This window comes from Equus quagga, chromosome 15, assembly GCF_021613505.1.
Source record: "Equus quagga isolate Etosha38 chromosome 15, UCLA_HA_Equagga_1.0, whole genome shotgun sequence".
Lineage (NCBI taxonomy): Eukaryota > Metazoa > Chordata > Mammalia > Perissodactyla > Equidae > Equus > Equus quagga.
The window spans coordinates 66,465,136-66,487,883 of NC_060281.1; the positions used below are offsets into that span (position 1 = coordinate 66,465,136).

Sequence of the window (22,748 nt, forward strand, 5' to 3'; positions counted from 1 at the left end):
AACCTAAGCTTCTGGTATGGCACCTCGCTCCTCTGCCAACAGTTGACTGCTTGCATTGGAATCATTTTGTGTGAGTTTAGACTTATTGGAATGGCTAACACATGGACTGGGGAGCTGGACTTCCCAGGTTCAAAGCCCCCCTTCACCACCTCCTTGGGCTGTGTGACCTTGAACAAGTCACAAAACCTCTCTGTGCCATCTACAAAATGGAGAGAAGACTAATACCTGTTGGGATGCTGTGAGAATTAACAGATCAGTATTTGTGAAGCACTTAGAACAGTTCCTGGTACATAGTGAGGTTTGTCAAACACAGTGTTAATAAATTTGCCCCTGCCCCCTCCACATACGATGCCCTCCCCATCATATTCTTGCTGCGGAGTCTGGGTGATGACCGTGGCCCCTCGGCTGGTGCTGCGTGCCAGGCTTTCTGAGCCTGATGCAGGGCTGGGTTGTTTGCAGGGAGGCTGGGAAGGGTGTCTGCATGATGGAAGGGATGTGATGGAGGGTGTGTTTGCTCTTCCAGGAGGCGGAAATCCTGAACACAGCCATCCTCACGGGGAAGACGGTGGCCGTTCCGGTGAAGGTGGTCTCTGTGGAGGAGGACGGCACCGTGACGGATCTGCTGAAGTCTGTGGAATGCAGATCGTCTGATGAAGACGTAATTAAGGCAAGTGGACACCTTCCTGTCCCCACAGAAATCTGCTGTCATGTCAGCATCAGTGTTCATTGACCAGTGGGTCTTCTGGGTCCCATGGGAGCCCCCATCCTGTTCTGGTTATTCTGCTACTTCTGTCAGGAGATCTCACTGCACAGAAATAGACCAGGAGGGAAGCTGCCCTGGGAACAATCCTGGTCAATAACACACCTTTTATTGTTGTTTCTGTCCCGTCCTTTCCTTGTTTTTCTTGCTTTCCTCACACCTGCTGCCAAGATTCACCTCCCTTCGTGCACCTAATCCTTGTCTCAGGCTCTGCTTTCAAGTGACTCCAAATTAAGATAGTGGTACAGAGGTGAGAAATCATGGGATGTTTGGAAAACTACCATAGCTCAGCATGGCTTGAATATAGGAAGATTGTTGTTCATGATAATTCCAAAAATAGTAACTCCCTTTTATGGAGCATCTGCTGTGTGCCAGTCAAGGTGACAATCTGGACCTCCTGAGACGGGTAAGATCCTCATTTGAAAAACGAGGAAACGGAGGCTCAGTTCACTAGTCAAAGATCACGTGCTAGCATGCAATGAGATGTAGCTGGAAGGGTAAGTCTAACTCAGATGCTGGACAGCCGTGAATGCCAGTTTAAGGAGTTTAATTTGATCCTGCAAATGGAAGGATCATCATTGTAAGAATTTAAGTAGTGGGGAGACTGGACTACTTTGTTATTTCACTAAACAAGCATTTATTGAGAGCCTACTTTTTGCCATGGAGAAGTGTGAAAGATGGGTCAGAGCAAGAGACCGCTGAGCCTGGTCCGGCTCCGTCCATGTTGTTCCTACTTTTTAAGATCCAGTTGAAGATGTGCTTCCTCCTTCAAGTCGACTGTGACAACTCTGCCCCGTGTTGCTATTTCTTATCGCTGAATTCATATGCAGTTCAATCTGGTTATCATTTATTGCGTGCCCTCTGTAGCCAGGGCCCGGGGTGAGCACTAAGGAAACCACGACGGTGAACCCACAGAAGAGAAGATCTCAGAAACACACACACTCGAGGGAGGTCTATTGCTTACATTTTTTTTAGCTTCAGGTTTGCAACATCGTGTGCGTAATTTTATACTCTAGAAAGTCTCTTTGCTGGTTATATATTACGAATTAGTTATGTTATCCATCTGAGTTTCTTCCTGGTTGTACAGCTTTATGAAACACTGCTGATTCCGATAGTGGACTTTATGCTTTGCCTCTCCGGCTTTCATTTGCCCTTCTTCTGATAACAATAACCTGATTTTCTCTAGAAAATTCCTCCATATCCTTGCACTAAATCCATGCAGTGTAATGGTATTGTCTCTGCCTCAGCGTCCAGTGGCCATGTGACTCAGGGTGGCCCATCAAAGCCTTGCATCCCTCTGGACACTGTCATTAGCTCACGGAGAGACCCGGTGTCCAATCCCAGCCAAGGGGATGCAATCTTCAGACTTTGGCTGGAACTCTGTCTAGAGACATATTTTCTTTCCTTTTGTTCTTTTTTTTTTCCTTAAAGATTGGCACCTGAGCTGACACCTGTTGCCAATCTTCCTTTTTTTTTCTGCTGCTTTTTTCTCCCCAAATTCCCCCAGTACATAGTTGTATATTTTAGTTGTGGGTACTTCTAGTTGTGGGATGTGGGACGCCGCCTCAGCGTGGCCTAACGAGCAGTGCCATGTCCGCGCCCAGGATCCGAACCCTGGGCCACTGAAGCGCAGTGTGCGAACTTAACCACTCGGCCACGGGGCCGGCCCCCCTTTCGTTTTGTTCTTGTTCATTACCCTTGGGAGGATATACTGGAGTTTCTAGGTACCATCTTGAGAAAGGAGCCTGCCAGAGAAGGAAACACAGCAGAGGAAACCAGAACCAGTAGGCAGAACAAGCCAGTCCCTGTGACACTGCTCAGAGCTGGAATCCCGGCAGATCACCGGGACCTTTCCTAAGCGTGGGCCCATGGTCTCCTTTGTGCAAAGCAATGTGAGTTAGATTGACAACACCAGTCACCAAGGAAGGCCTTGCTTATGTTTTTGCCCTAAAGTCTGGAATGACGTGAGTGCTCCTGGGACTCATGAAATCACCCTCAGAAATACAGCGGACTGAGGGAAAATGGAACCCCTCACGCCGGCAGTCTCACATCAATCCACAGGCTCCACAGCCTGATGCACAACGTACAAATCAAAGCCCACAGCCCACATGCTGTCGCTGTGCCGCGCTGTGAATCTCGGGTGTTGAGAGAGTCACTTGGTGTGTGTGATATTTTGGTGTCATTTGGAGGCCCTGGAGAAAGAAAGCCAAGGCGTCCTTGGTGATGCATCTCGACCACGTGTGGGGGCTCCTGGACAATCTCTTGGCAGCAGGCTGTCTCCCTTTAAAGCCCTGGTCCTTTTACTTATATTTGCTTTCTCTTCCCTCCCCAGCCGGAGGCCCAATAAGCGCCTGTTCTCCCCCAGCCCTATCCAGTCCTTCCCTCGGGAAATGCACTGGAAAACTCATTCGCGCTGAATTGTAAATTATGCCAAGACATGTTACCTTGTACCTCCCAAGGATGCTGAGTTTTAAGAGACAACAGACCCCCAATGGGTGCATTTCAGATGTTAGCAATAATAGCCGTTAATTTTTAAGGGTTGGAAGTAGCAGAATACCCCACCCACACTGATGTAAATTTTAAAAAAGTTGTTGGCTGAGACAGTTGAAAAGTCGAGAGTCAGGCTAGCTTAAGGAGGTTTTATTCAGAACTTCAAAAGACGCCCTGAGAACATTCTCCCTCTCCGCCCTGCCCCCAACCTGTAGACACTCTTTCTTCTGTATGAGTTTCCTTCTCACAGAGGGTGCCCTTGTGGGAGCAAGACAGATGTCTCAGAACTGCCCCCAATCCACCAGGAAGTAACGCATGCCTTCTAGGCCCGGTCTATATAAATCCTGGGATGTCCTCTGATGGGGCCTGTTTAGGTCACCTCCTTGTCCTTGAGCCAAGCCAAGGCACCCTAACAGACTGCTTTTCCAAAGCCTAAATGGGCCCAAAGCACACGCACTGGAGGAGGAGGCGGCTGGGGAGGGGCAGATCCTTAAGCTCTCCCGCAGAGTAGGGCAGTGGGTTCTCAGCAGTGGAAGCAGCAACACCGCCTACAGCCATGTAGGACTGGGTGAGTTGTGTGGGTTTGGGACCTTTAAGAACCCCCAAAACAGCCCTCTGGGCAGCTGCTCCATCGCTAGGAGCTTGTAGGCTGCATGGCGTCAACTGTGCACATACATCTGGTGTTAGTTTTTCTTATCATAGCACTCATATTTGGACCCCAAATAGTGGGGTTCCTCCCCTAGGAATGACTTCCTAATGTCAAAATCTTTTATTGCTTGATTAAGAATGAATGTTGTAGTTTATAGAAAACAATATTTCTCTTCCCCATACAGAGACCCATCTTTTAGATTCCACGTCTTCATCTACATCCGTCTGTTTCTAATATACAATGCATCTTCTCAGAATTCTCAGTGGGTCACCTGACTCCTGATACAGGTTAAATGTAGGGAGAAGTATTACACCAGTAATAATAACAGAAATAGCAGTGTTTTAATCTGTGTCAGGTGCTCATTACACGGCAGGCAAGCATTTACTTCTTGAATCCTCACAATGACCCCATGAAATAGGTGTTTTTTTTTTATTGAGTTCATAATAGTTTACATCATTGTGAAATTTCAGTTGTACATTATTTCTTGTCTGTCACCACAGAAGTGCTCCCCTTCACCCCCTGTGCCCACCCCACACCCGGTTTCCTCTGGTAACCACTGAACTGTTTTCTTTGTCCGTGTGTTTGTATTCCACATATGAGTGAAATCATCTGGTGTTTGTCTTTCTCAGTCTGGCTTATTTCGCTTAGCGTAATTCCCTCCAGGTCCTTCCATGTTGTTGCAAATGGGATGAATTTGTGTTTTTTAACGGCTCAGTAGTATTCCTTTGTGTATATCTATATACCACATCTTCTTTATCCAATCATCAGTTGATGGGCACTTGGATTGTTTCCATGTCTTGGTTATTGTGAATAGAGCTGCAATCAACATAGGGGTGCATATGCTATTTTGGATTGTTGGTTTCAAATGGTTTGGGTAGACACCCAGTAGTGGGATAGCTGGGTCATATGGTAGTTCTATTTTTAGTATTTTGAGGCATCTCCATACTGTTTTCCATAGTGGTTGCACCAGTTTGCATTCCCACCAGCAGTGTGTGAGGGTTCCCTTTTCTCCACATCCTCTCCAACACTTGTTGTTTTCCATCTTGGTAGTTATAGCCATTCTGACTGGTGTAAGGTGATATCTCATTGTAGTTTTGCTTTGCATTTCCCCGATGATTAGTGATGTTGGGCATATTTTCATGTGTCTGTTAGTCATCTGTATATCTTTCTTAGAAAAATGTCTGTTCATATCCTCTGCCCATTTTTTGGTTGGGTTGTTTGGTTTTTTGTTGTTGAGTTGTATGAGTTCTTTATATACTTTGGAGATCAACCCCTTGTCTGATAAATGATTTGCAAATATCTTCTCCCAGTTTGTGGGTTGTCTTTCCATTTTGTTCATGGTTTCCTTTGCTTTGCAGAAGCTTTTTGGTGTGGTGTAGTCCCATTTGTTAACTTTTTGTTTTGTTTTCCTTATACACATGGTATTCGAAAAGATGCTGCTAAGACCGATGTCAAAGAGTGTACTGCCTATATTTTATTCTAGGATTTTTATGGTTTGAGGTCTCACATTCAAATCTTTAATCCATTTAGAGTTAATTTTTGTGTATGGTGCAAGATAATGATCTACTTTCATTCTTTTGCATGTGGCTGCCCAGTTTTCCCAACACCATTTATTGAGGAGACTTTTCTTTCTCTGTTGCATGTTCTCAGCTCCTTTGTCAAAGATTAACTGTCCATAAATGTGTAGTTTTATTTCTGAGCTTTCAATTTTGGTCCATTGATCTGTTTGTCTATTTTTGTGTCAGTACCATGCTATTTTGATTACTATAGCTTTGTAGTATGTTTTGAAGTCACAGATTGTGATTCCTCCAGCTTTGTTCTTTTTCCTCAGGATTGCTTTGTCTATCTGGGGTCTTTTGTTGTTCCATATAAATTTTTGAATTCTTTGTTCTATTTCTGTGAAGAATGTCATTGGGATTCTTATTGGGATTGCATTGAATCTGTAGATTGCTTTAGGTAGTATGGACATTTTAACTATGTTTATTCTTCCTATCCATGTGCATGTAATGTCTTTCCACTTCTTTGTGTCTTCTTCAATTTCTTTCAATAACGTCTTGTAGTTTTCAGTGTACAGATCTTTCACCTCTTTGGTTAAGTTTATTCGTAGGTATTTTATTCTTTTTGTTGCCATTGTGAATGGGATTGTATTCTTGATTTCTTTTTCTTCTAGTTCATTGTTAGTGTATAGGAATGCAACTGATTTTTTTAAAATTGATTTTGTATCCTGCAACTTTACTGTATTATTGATTATTTCTAATAGTTTTCTGGTGGATTCCTTAGAGTTTTATATAGAGAGAATCATATCATCTGCAAATAACAAGAGTTTCATTTCTTCCTTTCCAATTTGGATTCCTTTTATTTCTTTTTCCTGCCTAATTGCTCTGGCCAATGCCTCCATTACTATGTTGAATAGGAGTGATGAGAGTGGGCACCTTGTCTTGTTCCTGTTCTCAGGGGGATGGTTTTCAGTTTTTCCTCATTGAGTATGATGTTGGCTGTGGGTTTGTCATACATGGCCTTTATTATGTTGAGATACTTTCCTTCAATACCCATTTTATTGAGAGTTTTTATCGTAAAAGGGTGTTGGATCTTGTCAAGTGATTTCTCTGCATCTACTGAAATGATCTTGTGATTCTTATTCCTCATTTTGTTAATGTGGTGTATCACACTGATTGATTTGTGGATGTTGAACCATCCCTGCATCCCTGGAATAGATCCCACCTGATCGTGGTGTACAATCCTTTTAATGTATTGCTGTACTTGGTTTGCCAATATTTTGTTGAGGATTTCTGCATCTAAGTTCATCAGTGATATTGGCCTGTAGTTTTCCTTCTTCATGTTGTCCTTGTCAGGATGTTGTCCTATTGGGGTGATTTGGCCTCATAGACTGTGTTAGGAAGTGTTCCATCTTCTTCAATTTTTTGGAATAGTTTGAGAAGGATAGGTACTAAATCTTCTTTGAATGTTTGGTAGAATTCTCCAGAGAAGCCATCTGGTCCTGGACTTTTGCTTTTTGGGAGGTTTTTGATTACTGTTTCAATCTCTGTACTTGTGATTTGTCTATTCAGATTCTCTATTTTTTCTCGATTCAGTTTCAGGAGGTTGTATGAGTGTAGGAATTCATCCATTTCTTCTAGGTTATCGAATTTGTGGGCGTATAGTTTTTCATAGTATTCTCTTATAATCCTTTGTATTTCTGCAGTATCTGTTGTAATTTCTCCTTTTGCATTTCTAATTTTATTTAGTGGAGCCTTCTCTCTTTTTTTCCTGATGTGTCTGGCTAAGGGTTTGTCAGTTTTGTTTAGCCTCTCAAAGAATCAGCTCTTAGTTTCATTAATCCTTTCTACTGTTTTTTAAGTCTTTATTTCTGCTCTGAATTTTATTATTTCCCTCCTTCTGCTGACTTTGGGCTTTGTCTGTTCTTCTTTTTCTAGCTCTGGTAGGTGCACTTTAAGATTACTTCTCTGAAATTTTTCTTGCTTGTTGAGGTGGGCCTCTATTGCTATGAATTTCCCTCTTATGACTGCTTTTGCTGCATCCCGTAAGAGTTGGTATATTGTATTTTCATTTAATTTGTCTCCAGGTATGTTTTAATTTCCCCTTTGATTTCTTCAATGACCCGATGGTTGTTCAATAGCATGTTGTTTAGTCTCCACATATTTCTGACTTTCCCAGTTTTGTTCTTGTGGTTGATTTCTAGCTTCATATCACTGTGGTCAGAAAAGATGGTTGAGATTATTTCAATCTTCTTAAATTTATTGAAGCTTGACTTGTTACCCAATATATGGTCTATCTTTGAGAATGTTCCATGGGCACTTGAGAAGAATGTATATTCTGCTGTTTTTGGATGGAATGCTCTCTATAGATCTATTGAAGTCCATCTGGTCAAGTGTTTCATTTAAATCTACTATTTCCTTGTTGACTTTTTGTCTGGATGATCAATCCATTGAAGTGGGGTGTTGAGGTCCCCTACTATTATTGTGTTCCTTTTAATTTTTCCCTTTAGGTCTGTTAATAGTTGCTTTGTGTACTTTGGTGCCCCTGTGTTAAGTGCATAAATATTAATAAGTGCTGTGTCCTCTTGGTAGAATGTCCCTTTTATCATTAAATACTGCCCTTCTTTGTCTCTCGTTGTCTTTTTTAACTTGAAGTCTGCTTTGTCTGATAAAAGTATGGCAATACCTGTTTTCTTTTGTTGGCCATTAGCTTGGAGTATTGTCTTCCATCCCTTCACTCTAAGCCTTTGTTTGTCTTTGGAGCTGAGGTGCATTTCCTGGAGGCAGCATATTGTTGGGTCTTGTTTTTCAATCCATCCAGCCACTCTGTGTCTTTTGATTGGAGAATTCAGTCCATTTACATTTAGAGTGATTATCAATATATGAGGACTTATGCTGCCATTTTACCGCTTGTTTTCTGGTTGTTCTATGTTTCTCTTTGCATTTCTGACTGCCGTTTCATTCTGGTGGTTTTCTAAGAGGGATTTCTCACTCCTCTCTTTTTTTGTGAATTGTGGCTCTGCTCTAGTTTTTTGTTTAGTGGTTAACATGAGGATTGTATGAAAAATATTAGAGATGAGATAGTCCATTTTCTTATAGCCTCTTAGCTCCGTTAGCCTAAACAGGTTCCTTCCCTTTCCTCTCCCCTTCTGAGTACTTGCTGTTACAGATTGTCCTGTTTTTAATTTTGTGCATTTGTGGCTAAGTTGAAGTGTTTATCATTACTTTTGATGCTTTCTTTCACTTTCTCTTTTAAGTTGTAATTGAGCCTTTGCCTCCCTTTTCTGGTAGAGAACTGAAGGTTTCTGATCATGTCTGTCTACTTATCTCCTTGCTCAGAGCTTTGTAGACCTTTGCCTTTTTGTTGCCAGTGTGAGGGCATCTTTAATTATTTCTTGTAGGGGAGGTCTGGTGGTGATGAACTCCCTCAGCTTTTGCTTATCTGGGAAAGCTTTTATTTCTCCATCATATCTGAAGGAAAGTTTCTCTGGATAGAATATTCTTGGCTGAAAGTTTTTGTCTTTCAGTATTTTGAATATATCATTCCATTGTCTCCTAGCCTGTAGGGTTTCTGCTGAGAAATCCTCTGAAAGCCTGATAGGGTTTCCTTTGTAGTTTATTTTCTTCTGCCTTGCTGCTCCTAATATTTATTTTTTATCTTTAACATTCACCATTTTTACTATTATATGCCTTGGAGAACTTCTTTTAGCATTGATGAAGTTGGGCATTTGATTAGCTTAATTTATCTGTAAATCTGAAACCATCCCCAGGTTTTGGAAGTTCTCAGCAGATACTTCTTTGAACAAGCTCTCTGCTCCTTTCTCCATCTCTTCTTCTGGTTTACTTATAATCCTTAGGTTGCTTTTTCTAATTGAGTCAGATATTTCTCGAAGAATTCCCTCGTTTTTTTTAAATCTTAGTTCTGTCTCCTCCTCCACCTGTAGAATTTCTACATCTTTATCATCTAGAAGACTAATTCTTTTCTCCATAAGCTCAGGTTTATTTCTTAATGATTCTAGATTATTTTTTATTTCTTTAATTGTGTTTTTCATATCCCGAATTTCTGCTTGATTTTTTTTTATAGTTTCAATCTCTTTGGTGAAGAGATTCATTTTATTGCTGAACTCCTTGAATTGTCTTTCTTTGTTTTCTTGTAAGTCATTGAGTTTTCTTATGATGGCTACTTTGAATTCTCTGTCATTTAGGTTGTATATTTCTGTGTCTTCAGTGTTGGTTTCTGGAAAGTTGTCATTTTCTTTCTGGTCTAAATTGTTGCTGCAGTTTCTTATGGTGTTTGATGAACCAATCTTTTTGTCGGGGCATTTGTGGTGTTCTTAGGATGCAGATTCCCCCTGTTACCACTGGGGGGAAGCACAAGCAGTGTTTCTGGCCCCACCCCATCTGCTGGAAGCTGTGGGGGTATATGGGTGCTTGCCCCAGCCTGGGGTGTGTTCAGGCATTTGTGTGGACTGTGCTTGGTGGGGTGGGGGGCCTTCCTCACTGAGCTAGGGCCACTCTTTAGTGCCTCAGGAGCACTCTGAGCTCTCCCCACCAGAAAGTGATCACCACTGGGCTAAAAGCTGTTGTTGCCTCTTCCCACAGCTGCCGGGACACTTTCCCGCTTTGAGGGCTCAGCAACACTATGAGTGTTCATGCATGGGCCTGGGGAGTGTTTGCCCCAGCGTGTAGATCTGTTGCGGTCTCTGTTTACAGTCTGCAGGGCTGCTGTGCATGGCAGACAGGGCTTCCTCGCTGGGACACGAGCTAGGGCTGCTATTTGGCAGCACAGGGGCATGGTGGGCTCCCCCTCCCCACCAGGAAAGTGAACCTGAGTGGGCTCAAAGCTGCCACGCCTTCTCCCACAGCTGCCCACGTTCCCTCTTTGGGGACTTAGCAGCACTGTGAGCACTCATATGCACACCTGGGGAGCATTTGGCCCAGCATGTAGGTCTGCTGTGGTCTCTGTTTATGGTCCCTGGGGCCACTGTGCTTGGTGGGTGGAGCTTCCTCACTGGGACCTGAGCTATGGCTGCTCCTTGGTGGGACAGGGCCATGGTGGGCTCCCTCTCCCTTCCAGGAGAGCAAACATGAGTGTGGGCTAAGGGTTACCGCTACCTCCTCCTATGGTCACCCCAGTGCATGTTCCCACTTTCCATGCACTTTTCCCAGGCTGGAAAGCATTTGTGTGCATGCACAGGGCTACTGGGGGAGAGCAGGGTGTGCTTACCTATCTCTGCCCCTCCCCGGGGGGCCAGTCCATCCACTCTTAGGTTTATAGCTGCGTGTGTCTCCCAGGCATCCTGTTGTGCTGTGTGGGCTTCCTCCGTTGGTAAGTGAATGTCCACTTAGTTGTAGTTCAAAAGGGGGAGAGACGAAGGGAAGAGCTCACTCCACCATGTTGCTGATGTCCTAAAAATTTTTTCAAAATAGGTATTATTTTTATCCATATTTTTCAGATAAGTAAATTGAGGCACTGAGAGGTTTTTTTAATTGTACAAAATACATAGAACATAAACTTTACCATCTTAACCATTTCTAAGTGTACAATTCAGTAGTGTTGAGTATATTAACACTGTTGTGCAACCAATCTCCAGAATTCTTTTCATCTTGCAAAACTGAGACTCTGTACCCATTAAACACTAACTCCCCTTTCTCCCCTTCTCCCAGCCCCTGGTAGCCTCTATTCTATTTTCTGTGTCATGAATTTGACTACTCTAGGTGTCTGATACGAGTGGAATCACACAGTATTTGTCTTTTTGTAATTGGCTTATTTCACTCAGCATACTGTCCTCAATGTCTATCCATGTTGTAGCCTGTGTCAGAATTACCTTCCTTTTAAAGGCTGAATCATATTCCATTGTATGTATAGGCCCCATTTTGTTTATTCATTCATCCACTGATGGACACTTGGGTTACTTCCACCTTTGCCTGTTGTGAATAATGCTGCCCTGAATGCAGAGAGTTTTGACACATTGTCAGAAACAAAGACTCATGGTACCCATTTCCAAGACTTGATTCATTTTTGCCTCTGTCACTCATCTTTCAGAACAGAGGTTGGCAACCTATGCCCTGCCATGGGAACAAGTTTGGAATGCTGATTCATGTGTTATTGTCCATGGCTGCTTTTGCACTGCCGTGGCAGAGTTGAGTAGCTGTGAGAGAGATTGTATGGCTTGCAAAGCCAGAAATACTTACCATCCATTTTGTCACAGAAAAAGTGTGCCATTCTCTGCTTGAGGACTCTAAGCAGGCCTTTCCTCCATGGGCGACTATTTACATGGCACACTGAGACCCTACACACCCAGCCAGAATAACTCTCCATGCACAGACACTTGCAATCCTTCCCACGAGACTTCACATCATTGCGTTAAGTGTTAACCTCTCCCAGCACTCCTTTGTTAAAGGGAACATACTTCTGAGAGAGAGCGTATATCAGTTCCTGGAAATTTTGTCAGAGTGAACTGCTTAGATCACTTTCCTCTTTGATAGGCAAAATCAGGACAAGCTGAGATTCTGTCTCCTGGAAAAATGAGGAGAAATGGGTCAGAGATGGAAGCCAGCCTTGCCCTCCATCCTGAGTTAGTCTCAAACAGCATCAGCAAATGTACCTCGCACAAGGTATTCCTCGCCAGCACCACACCCACGACAGACATCACCAGTCGAGTACAGCACTTCTCTCTGTTGAGCTCAGACATTGGCCTGGCAATCCTTCTCGACACTGTCAATCATGGACATAAGAGATGAAACCTGTTTGTCATCTTAGACCTAGATAGAAACCATATAAGCTCCCCCATGTGACCCCCAATGATATAGAATTTACGTTAAGGAGCTTGGAGAACATTTAGACCAGGGATCACAAACCCAGAAGAATACCAGAACTGGGAGATAACTTAAATTAGGAACTATGATAGGGAGTAGGGGAGACTGCAACAAAGTGAGGTGCACACGTCCCCACTAAAGGAGCAGCCAATGCTACATCTACAGGACTATTGCTGTACAAAAAGGGCACGAGCTGCTTACACATTTGCGCGCATGTGTCAATTTGCCTGGATTTAAAATCCTGGCTCTGATCTTTTTTATAAATGAGAACCAGAGCTAGATACACTCTGTTCCTCAGTTTCTTATAAAATGAATGTAACATTCTTATGACAAATTCGATTCTGCAGTGTGTTGGGAAATTAATCTATTAGAGTCACTTCAGTCACCCGTATAGTCATTTTGTAAGTAGGAATATGCCTCTGGCCACATGCTTAGCCTCAAGAATATCTGCACAAGTTCTTTCCAGGTTTAGTTTAGATCTGGATGGTGGAGTCCAGGTTAGGAGGTAAAACGAACTTGCCACAAGCCTCCTCACTGTGTCACTGCTTTTGGCTTTTTCCTGTACCCCCAAATCTAGTCTCAACCCAGCGGGGACCATAAGGCTTTAAAGATGGAGTCATGTCACATCGCTTCTCCACTCAAGACCCTCCCAGGGCATCCCCATCTCCCACAGAGTAAAAGATAACTTCCTTTCAGTTGTCGCTGAGGCCATCGGTCTCCCCACCCCGCCTCCTGCTCCCCTGCCCCTGACGTTGCCGCCTCACTCTCCCTCCAGCCACACTGCCCTCTGGACAGTCTTGGGACCTCACCTGCCACGTTATGGGCCCTCCACCAACAGCTGTGGAAAGGAAGGGTCTGATCTAAGAAGTTATCAAGTGGGCGGGTGGAGAGCACCATCTTTCTTGGTCATCACATAGAGGATTCGGATGTCAGGGAGAAACCTCTGTTCCCTGGGGTAAAGTCAGCAAACCACCCAGAACAACGTTCTCCTCATTTGGGTGAGGAGACGCCTGTGCACTTGCCATACAGTGGAATTTCCCCGAACCTTCATATTAAAAAGCAAAAACACTCCAAAGATGGTGGGTGGAACTCCCTCCAGGCCCAAGGGAAGCTAAGCGGGAGTTCCGACTGATGAGGGATGTTGGGTTGATGGATAATATTCAGAGTTGTATTAAAATGGCTCTGTTAGTCTAGTTGAGCAAAGATAAAAGTGTGGTGAGAATAACATCCTGGACATAAAGGCCAGAGCCGGGGTGAGGTCGGGAGGAAAGGGATCCCCCATTGCTACTTCGTGTCATCTGTTTCCCCCATGAAGGCAGAGCTGTGACAGCTAATTAGGATTCTTTGGCAGCTTAAATGGGAACAAGAGGCCGCACGCAGAGCCTTCTCTTCCCAGACGCTGGGTAAGCAGATAGAGCAGGCAGGAGGATTCCACAGCTGCTTCCAGGCCTCTGAAGATCAAAATGACAAGAGTCAGACTTTAGAAGTCAAACAGCACACTCACGGTCAAAAGGGCTTCCATTTCAAAGGCCTTCAAGAGTAATTTTCACTCCAGGTGAATTTTTCCTTTCTTTAGACCTTAACTCTGGGGTAAGATGTGACTGTCCTGTGCTTAGAATGTGTTCATCCTCAGTTATTTACGTGTGGATACAACTGATAGATTTGGAGACATTCTAGACTCATTTCTGTATCTCTGGACTTAACCAAAGGCCTGGCGTACAGTAGTTCCTTAATAAATAATTGTTTGTTGAATGAATGAGTGGCAAAAGAAACTCAGCTTTGTATTAAACATTGAGAAGCGTGTAGTGAGCTATAAAGTATCCATCCTCCATTTCCTTTCCATGATGTTTCCAGTTAAATTGACTTTGTTAACACACGTACTTGGTGACTAATAGGCTGACTTAGTAAATTTGGGCTGGGGACGTATTGTTTGTTGATGGCTCAGAAGCAGCAGCTAGGCTGGTTCACCTGGAGCTGGACTCACTATGGGCCAAAGGTTTCCTGATGGCACCACCTGGTGGCAGCAACCCAAATTGCAGGCACAGGATTCTCACACGCCCATAGGGTGAGGCTTGCTAATTCGCCTCCATTTTTGTGATGGAAAGTACTTATTTGACCTCTAGTTCTGTGACTACCAATACATTGTTAGACGAAGAGGGAAAACATACTGACAACAGGTGCATTAAGGCACGAGATATAGGCCGTAAGTTATTTTAAGTCCTCTAACTAAACACGCAGGCATCACGTACAGAATGCACGTATTGGCACAAAGCCGTGGTATTGCTCTTTTGAAACCAAACATTAGGACAGTGGTGCCGCACGTGATGAGTTAGGAGTCAGCCCTCCATTGGTGCTAGAATGAGGCGAGCAGCCACCAGCTGGAACATCACGTTTGAGATGTATCTGAGTGTACAACATACCTGCTGTGAACAAAAGCCCGACTGACATCAGAAACGCTCATTAACGAAGGTAGCGGCAGATAATTACTATCAACCCAGCTGCATACCCCTAGCTTCTGCTTCTACAGAGTTAAAATTAATAGGAGAAAAAAAAGGATGGCAAAATGTACACGTGGAACCCAAAATTAGAGATTATACACTTATCCAAAGGGCTGTTTTTATGATGTGTCTTTCAGGGTCTGGCCCTGAGAGTTTCTGTCTTATAATAGCTTGCCCGAGAATCTCAACTGTAATTTTAGGTGAGTTACAGAAGCTTCCGCTGTCTTTCCCCTGAAGAAAGATCTTTGATCCAAGAAGAAAGAGAGAGGAAGTACCGGGAGGTATAAGGAGTGTTTGTGACCAAGATGAAAACCAGGCTTAGGGTCCTTCCAGGTAAAGCTAGTAAAGGCCGATTTCTCACTCGGGGCAATGGTCACAGTCAAGGACGAGAATCAGTGTGGTGACAAGTCCCATATACGGACCCCTCTGTGGGCCCTCAAGTCTCTGAGCAACATTTCTCAGGACAAATCCACCAGGATGGAGGGTCTAGAGATCAATTCCAGACGAGACCCCAGCATATCTAGACACAAGTCAGGGCAGAAGGAAACAGCAGAGGCCCAGCCCGGGGTAATAGTCGGGTCTTGGTGAGGACCAGAGAGGAGCATTTCAGCCACTCTGTACACGGGACCACTTTGTTTTTTTTGCAGAGCCAGATTAAGACTTTAAAGAAGCAAAGTTCAGAAGATATTATGGAGGCTCCCAGATAGAATTCAAAAATTAAAACCATACTAAACTGTTTTTAACTCATCTAATGAAGAGTCTTGAGTATAAACGTAGATCATTCAACAAATATGTATTGAGTTTCTGATGCATACAAGGCACTGTTCCAGGGGCTGTAGATTCAGCAGTGAGCAAAACTAAGTCCCTGGCCTCATGATTCGAGGAGGGAGATAGGAAATCCTATCATATATATAGGATATACACCCTATACCCTATATATATATTTTCATACATATAGTTTCATATACATTTTTTCTTTATAGAGGAGGAAAATAGGAGATATTTTCATATATACATATTATATCCCATGTCACCTATACGTATAGATATATATCCTATATATATCATTTCATATGTATAGTTTCCTCTGTAAAGAAGGTAAATAGGGTATACATATCCTATTTACATATTAATATGCATATTACATATATATGTGTGTATAAATATATATCATATATGTGTATATAATCTATCCATCCACTAGACAGATTGGGACAGCCTACAAGTGGAATATAATTTAGTATATTTCTCACACTGGGTCACTTTTGAGAATAAACAAAGACACTATTTATGATGACAAGTGTAAAGTCGTCCTGTCCTGGGAAAGCAGGAAGTGTGGTCAGCCCCAGCATGGACCAAGAAGGATCTGACCACTGCTAAGGATGGGTCTGATATTTAGGGGGAGATTTCTGAGCAGAGAGAGAAACTGAGCCGTGGGCAGTGATGCACTTTCCATGAGTCAGGGACCCTGAAGTGGAATCTCACTGAATAGCAGCCTGCAATTTAATGCAGTTTCCAGAGGAAAAGTTTCCCCCAAGGTAAGACTTAGACCACAACAGAGGCTGTGCAAGGCCTCCAGGGTGCACACACTGAGCCGTCCGGTTTCTGGGAAACATTAGGTCTTGGAGACTTTCACGTAGTGTTTTCTGAGGGGTAGTACACAACATTTTTCAAGATGGTGAGAAGAACATTTGTTAACGCTAGTAGGTTTATATTTATTCCAGTGTTCATTAAAATAACATGTGTCTGGCATGTCCAACTGTGATTTCACGAATATTCTTCCTTGGGACCAGAGCAAATTTAACAAGTAGTTAGTCTAAAGAAGATGTAAAGAAACATATTGGTGCATAATAATACAGGTGGTATGTGGATAGTCACAAATAGTGAGGGTTGTACACAAGTGACCAGAAAATACTGCTTTGACGTATAACTTCATTAACATGGAGGAATTGTTAACCCTCATCGATAAGCGCAGGTAAACCTCTTCATGGAAACTTACACTTGATCTGCTTTGTACCAGTTGGAAGTATGACTGGACAGGAAAAGAAATAAGAGAAGTTCCAGTGCCACATGATGACTCGTCACCTCTTAGAAAGAGGGTAGCAACAGGCTGTCACTTCTGTGTGTATGCCATGGTACGAAGAAGAAACATTCACTTTGCACAGCTGGGTCTACCACTACGTGAAAAATTAAATGGCTCTGGTTTAATGATTGTGTGAGAGGTTTATAACTTGTGCTAATTTTAAGTCCCTTTTAAGTAATACCATTTCAGACTTTCCCACTCGCATTCCTCCTTCTCCGTACCCCATGGTCACCAACGTCGCCTCCCTGACACCATGGCCCAAATCCTCCAGCCTCTGTTTACCTCCACGACCTTGCAGCTACTTAGTATTCTCCCATGTCCCCTTCTCCCGCTGTGTTTGTTAGGGTCAGGCTTGCTGCTGTAACAGTAAACCTCCAAATTTCAGTGGCCTGAACCAATCAGTTATTTCTCTTTTGTATGACAGTCCAACATCAGCATTCCTTGTCACCCTCCCTGCGGTGATTCAGGGACCCAAGCTCCCTCCATCTTGTGGCTCCTCCATCCCCAGGGCTCCTCCAGTGCCATCTGGTGGAAGTGGGGAGAGGATGGAAAATCATGGACAATGCTTGACAGGCCTGAAAGTGAGGCTTCTCTGCTCGGGTCCCATCACCTAGAACACAGTCATGTGGTCCTACCTAACTGCAGGAAGGCTGGCTGTGCACCCAAGGCGAGGTGGAACAGAGAGGCTCTCTCGGGGTGGAGGAGACTGAGACACAAGTGTGTAGGACAGCCTGCAGCAGCTCATTACTTATATTAAAATGACAGCAGTTGTTCAACATGTTATAAGGGTATGATTTACCTCATGTTTTTATAATATGTAAAAGTATTGCACCTAAAATGTGTCAAGTAATTTCAATTTAATGAATTCGAAACATTATGAGATATTGATACTGTGCAAAATCAATTCTGAAAAAACGAAATTGCCATTTTTGCAATGAATTTGCAATTGCCATTATGGTTTAGCAAATAATGATAAGTAAACTAACTCTTAGTGGTTGTTCTGGTCTGGGAACTGATCTGAGCACTTCTATGCGTTAACCCATCTCATCTTCATGACGTCCCCATAAGGGGGGTCCTGCTACAGATGAGGAGTCTAAGGCACCTACCCAGATATGAACCCAGGCAGTGTGGCTCCGGCATTCACCAGGATGCCGTCACAAATAAACACAATTCTTGATGAACCCAGAGACAGAAGAAACGAGAGCTGGGAAGTGGGGCCCAGTGGAAATGCAGATTGCCTGGAGGGATGGAGTGGATGGCCATGAGATGACTGTGCAGGCATGCAGCCAGGGGCTCTTTGCTCCAAAGAGGATGCTCAGATCCCTTTGAGGTGCAGAAAACAGGGTGGCCTTGGAAGAATGAGGTCAGAGTCCCTGCCCCGGCAGAGGCGCAGAAGGAGGCAAAGCTGAGCCGTAGGCAGGTGGCCTGGAGGGCTCCCCACAGGGCTGCAGAGAGCACCGCCAGTCCTGGGAGCTGAGCAGGGGCCAGAGGAACAGGACGGAAGCTGGAGGTGCACAGGGAGCCTTTGGCTCTCCCGAATTTTGAATGCGCAGACGAGCAAATAAAACCTCAGTGGGGGTTGGGATCCTCTTGAACCGACTCCCCCAATGGAACTGCCCTTAAAGGAAGGGTCTGGCATTTTGCAGATTTCAACCTTTCTGAGCTCTGCTGTCAGCAGGAGTCAAGGAGCTCAGTGCTGTATTCTGACTCAGTGTAACCCTCGACAGGTCTGGGGAATTCTTGCTGTGGGAACTCAGCTTAGAGGCTTTCCATGGTGTTGTCCGAGTGAAGTCACTTCAGTAAAACAAGACACATTTCCAGGGCCTCGGGGTTGTTTCAGGAGCTTTACACATAGTATATTTCAGAGCCTAAATTCAGTGATATGGAGGTAGAGAGATAGACAGATAGGTAGATAGAGGATAGATAGATGATCAATCGGTTGATCGATCGATAGATAGGCAGATATAGAAAGATGATGGATGGATGGATAGATAGATATAGAGATATAGATAAACTTTAAGCATTCCCAAGGGAATTCTTAAATCAACTAATTTTGAGAAGTGAATTTAGAGCGTTGGACGTACTAAATTAATAATTGTTGATATATTTGAAAACAACTGGGAAAAAACACTTACTTTCTAGGTGGACAAATTAATCAAGAATTTACCATGTGATAACTTGCTTTCATCAGTTTTTATTTTTCTTTCATTTTATTTTCAAAAGTCCTTTTGAATTGAAAACGTGATTTTTTTCCCATACTGCTACACCTTTAGTCATTAGTGCTGACAACAGAGTCTTCTTTTCTTTGGAACCTGAGAAATGCTTTTTCAGATGGAAGTGGTGGTTTGCGCTCCCCTCCCTGTTGACCCTCTGGTGGGCTTCTGTGGGATGTTGTAAACGAGCTCTCGCACCTGCTCTCCCTAGAGGTAGGCCCGGGAATTTTAACCTTTAAGGTCAGCTTCAAGTTCAATTCCGAGACTGTTCTGTAATTTTAGAAAGTAAATAGGTTCAGCTCAGGTTCAACCCAGCTTACATTAATTGCTTTTAGACTCGAGATGCAGTGAAATGATTTCCACCTGGGTTCACTTCGGTTTGTTTAGGAAATGAGTTCCTTCTTCACTGTGTGGGGTTCAGCCCTGGGCCAGATCAGGTGCCTGAAGCAGAAACACACGGGCCCGCTCCCTACCTTCGCCCAAACACCCATCTGGTTTTTCCTGGAACCTAGCCCATCACATTTCTGATGAAACAACCAAGGGTGATTTTCTAGGAAACATGAGATGTGCTAAGGAGCATGGCATGAAGCCCACTCGGGGTCGGATTCGGCGAGCGCCTCAGCTAGAGTAACTGTCACCGGACACAGGGAGCCAAAGGGAACAGGTCACGGAAAAGAAAAAAGCAGCTCAGGCACAAGATCACAAGTGTATCTTCTTGAGCAGATTGTGCCTGAGGCTGTGCACTTCGGCTTCACGCTATGATAGCCATGAAAGGGCCAATCCAGTTGGGCTCCTTGCACGGCTCCAGCCCTCCTGCGCTGGCCCAAGTCAGCTGTAGGAGCATACGCTGTGACATATGCCCAGCAGCGACACAGCCCCTAGATCAGAAATCCTGCAAGCATGTTGCCCAACAAAATCCTGTGAGTATCATTCTCATTTGCTTCTAGACAGCCTGTCAAAGGACAGCCTGCAGATGAGCGTAGCGATGGAAACTCAGCCCTCCATGTGATGCAAAGGCCGACAGGCACTCCCGAAAGGGACCAGTTTCTGGGTTGGATATTGGTAATTTGCGAGAGGTGCCGAATTCTGATGTTGAGAGGCTTGAGACACAGGGAGAATCTGCAATCGCTCGGGAGCCCTGGTCTGCCCCCTTACTGCACTGTCGCTGGCGCTGACCCGCCCTGGCCTGGAGGGGTTTAGATTCCCCTGCGACAGGGAGCAGTAGGGACCTTAAGTGGATCCTCAGGGGTGTGTGAGGAACACGTGACCCCGGCCAGGCTTGTGTTTTCTCACTTGTGGTAAAAACATGGTCACAGAAATCTAATTCCGCTAAAAGAAAACAACATGAGCTCAATGGTAAGTGACACCGACACGCGCCTTCCTTCTAGAAACACCACGGGGGTGGTGGGCTCTCTGCTGATCGGGAGAGAACGTCCCCACCCAATGGGGCAGCTGCCACTCAGCTCCAGGGTATGGTCCCTGTAGCCACACACGGGTCCAGTGCTGCCAGAGCTAAGGATCCTTCAAGAGAAACTAGAAACCCAGGTGTTTAGGTAAAATCTCTCATTTGTTAAATGACGGCAACAAACACATTGAAAAAACAAAACAAGCCCCATGAGCCCAGTTTGGCTTATGATGGAAGGCCATCAGTAGGCAGGCTTGGGCCTAAAATACAGCAGGGCTCTTCTAGAAGTCCCCTGATCTCTGCGCTCAGGTGCTGAGGAAATGGCAGTGGGCTTGGGGTGCAGGTACAGGTGAGTCAGGCTCTTCCAGGTGGGACAAGAATGAGAACCCAGACAGGAAATGGCCTTTGGCCGCAGAGAGCTTTGCTCACTGTGGAGAAGACAATGGTAGATGAGGAAGTTCTCCTTTCGGGGAACACCAAAGGATGATGTCCACTTCCACCTGTCATGTGTCCTCTGGCATCAAAGACGGTCACCCAGCCTAGCGTTGACTGCTGCGGTAGGCTATCCCTCTGGATGTTCCCAATTAACCAGGCCTCCTGGTATCTATACCTCTGTGTAGCCCTCCCCTGCACTGAGGCCGGCCACCGCCATGCGGCAGGTTTGACGAATGGGATTTTAACAAGAGCGATGCAAGCAGAGGCTTGATAAGTGGTTGCACATATGGGCTTCCTCCTGGAGCTCTCGTTGTTAGAATCCAGCTGCCATATAAAGACGCCTAATTGAGCCCTGGGGAGAGAGTGGGAAGAGCCTTAGCCTGCCAGCCATCCCTGCCAAGCCACCCTGCCAGCTGACCAAGCCCTGCGAGCAGGCCCAGTGGAGGCCAGGGAGGGTCTGTGGAGTGGGGCGAGCATCGAGGGCAGGCTGCCTCGTCCTCCTCCCTGTTTGTGCGGCGTGAGAATAAACGGGTGTCTGTTAGTTGTGCCTGCTGGGTCAATGGTCCAGAGAGAGTGGTGGAAGCCCAGCGTGTGGCAGTTGTCCAGCAGTCCAGATTCTGCCGTTTATGACAGTGCTCTGACCTCCCTGGTGTCACTTCCTTGAAGCTGGTGACAACATAAAAGCTGCCGTGTCTTCATCAGACCAAGTGCGTGTCTGATGACAACGACACTTTAGCAGGTTCCTGTGTGAGCACTGCCAAGTAGAAAAGCCGATGAGAAGCTGCATGATTTGTTGTGGGTTTGTCTATTGTCTTAGAGACGTACCAAGAGACGCTGTGGTTTCTCCAAGCGTGAATCATTTAGTGGCCTTGGTAGGATGGAGATAAAGGAAGCAGAACCAATGTCCCTGTGCACCTCTGGATCCTGAAATGATGAGAATCACGCCAGCTTCCTTGTCTCCCACAAGGACACCAGGGATCCTCTGCACTTGGCTCCCAAACCAAGAGAATCTGGAACTCCTGACAGCTGTCCCTTTGCACCTGGAGAAGCCAGCGTCTTTATGTTCCCAAAAGAGCTGCCACCAGCGGGATCACCCTCTCCCCACAACTGGAAAATTCTAGCTTAGGCTTAGCTTTTCTCAAAGCTTTCATTGTTGGGGCTAGGCATCGCACAGTGGCCCCTCTTGCTTGCTCGTCATCCATTCCACTGCTTCCTCTAATGGTTTTCCCGTCCTGCTCTGAGACCACACTTTGCACGTCTCCAGCTGTGTGTCGAAGGGCTGTTCTTCCTTCTGAACCCCCAGGCCAGTTCAGCTGACATCCACTGGGCTGGGTCACCTGGTGGCTCATCTGGAGCAGAATGGTCTACGATGTCCTCACTCACAGATCTGGCCTTCAGCTCCTGTGTGGGGGTGACCTGTGCATGTGTCTTTTATCATCAAGCGAGCCAGCTCTGGTCATTCGCTCGGTGGTCCGAAGGATCCAGGTGGAGCGAGGGAGAAGGCCCTGCCGCACACGTGCTTTTTAAACCTCTGCTTGGGTCACGTTTGCTGCTGTCCCATCGGCCTGAGCCAGCCGCATGAGGAGGCCTGGGTTCAGGGTGGGGACACCGAACTCACGTCCTGGGGGAGGATCAGACTCGGACAGACTGTTGCAGATGCACAAGCACACAGACACGGGACGGATGTGTGGCCGTTTTGCAGTCGACCAGACCATGTGCACTATAATCTGTAAAGGCAATTTAGGGGATTTTCAGCCGTCATTTTGATTGCACTCGCTTTTCACCCTGTTCAAGCCCTTGCTCAAATACCCTTTCAAGGAGGCCTACACTACTCATCGTATTTGAAGGCACGGGTGCTCCCCCATCCAGACGCTCTCAACCTCCCTTACTCTGATCTATT

The 22,748-nt window shown here is 45.1% G+C and overlaps 1 protein-coding gene across 1 annotated transcript in view; it reads left to right on the forward strand.

Annotated features, from left to right (window-relative positions):
• The window catches only part of TMEM132D (transmembrane protein 132D), a 595,229-nt gene that overhangs the window by 494,225 nt on the left and 78,256 nt on the right, over positions 1-22,748 (forward strand). Inside the window, exon 5 of the mRNA XM_046638733.1 lies at positions 524-667. Within this exon, the coding sequence (XP_046494689.1) occupies positions 524-667 (144 nt within the window). The remainder of the gene's footprint in view (positions 1-523; positions 668-22,748) is intronic.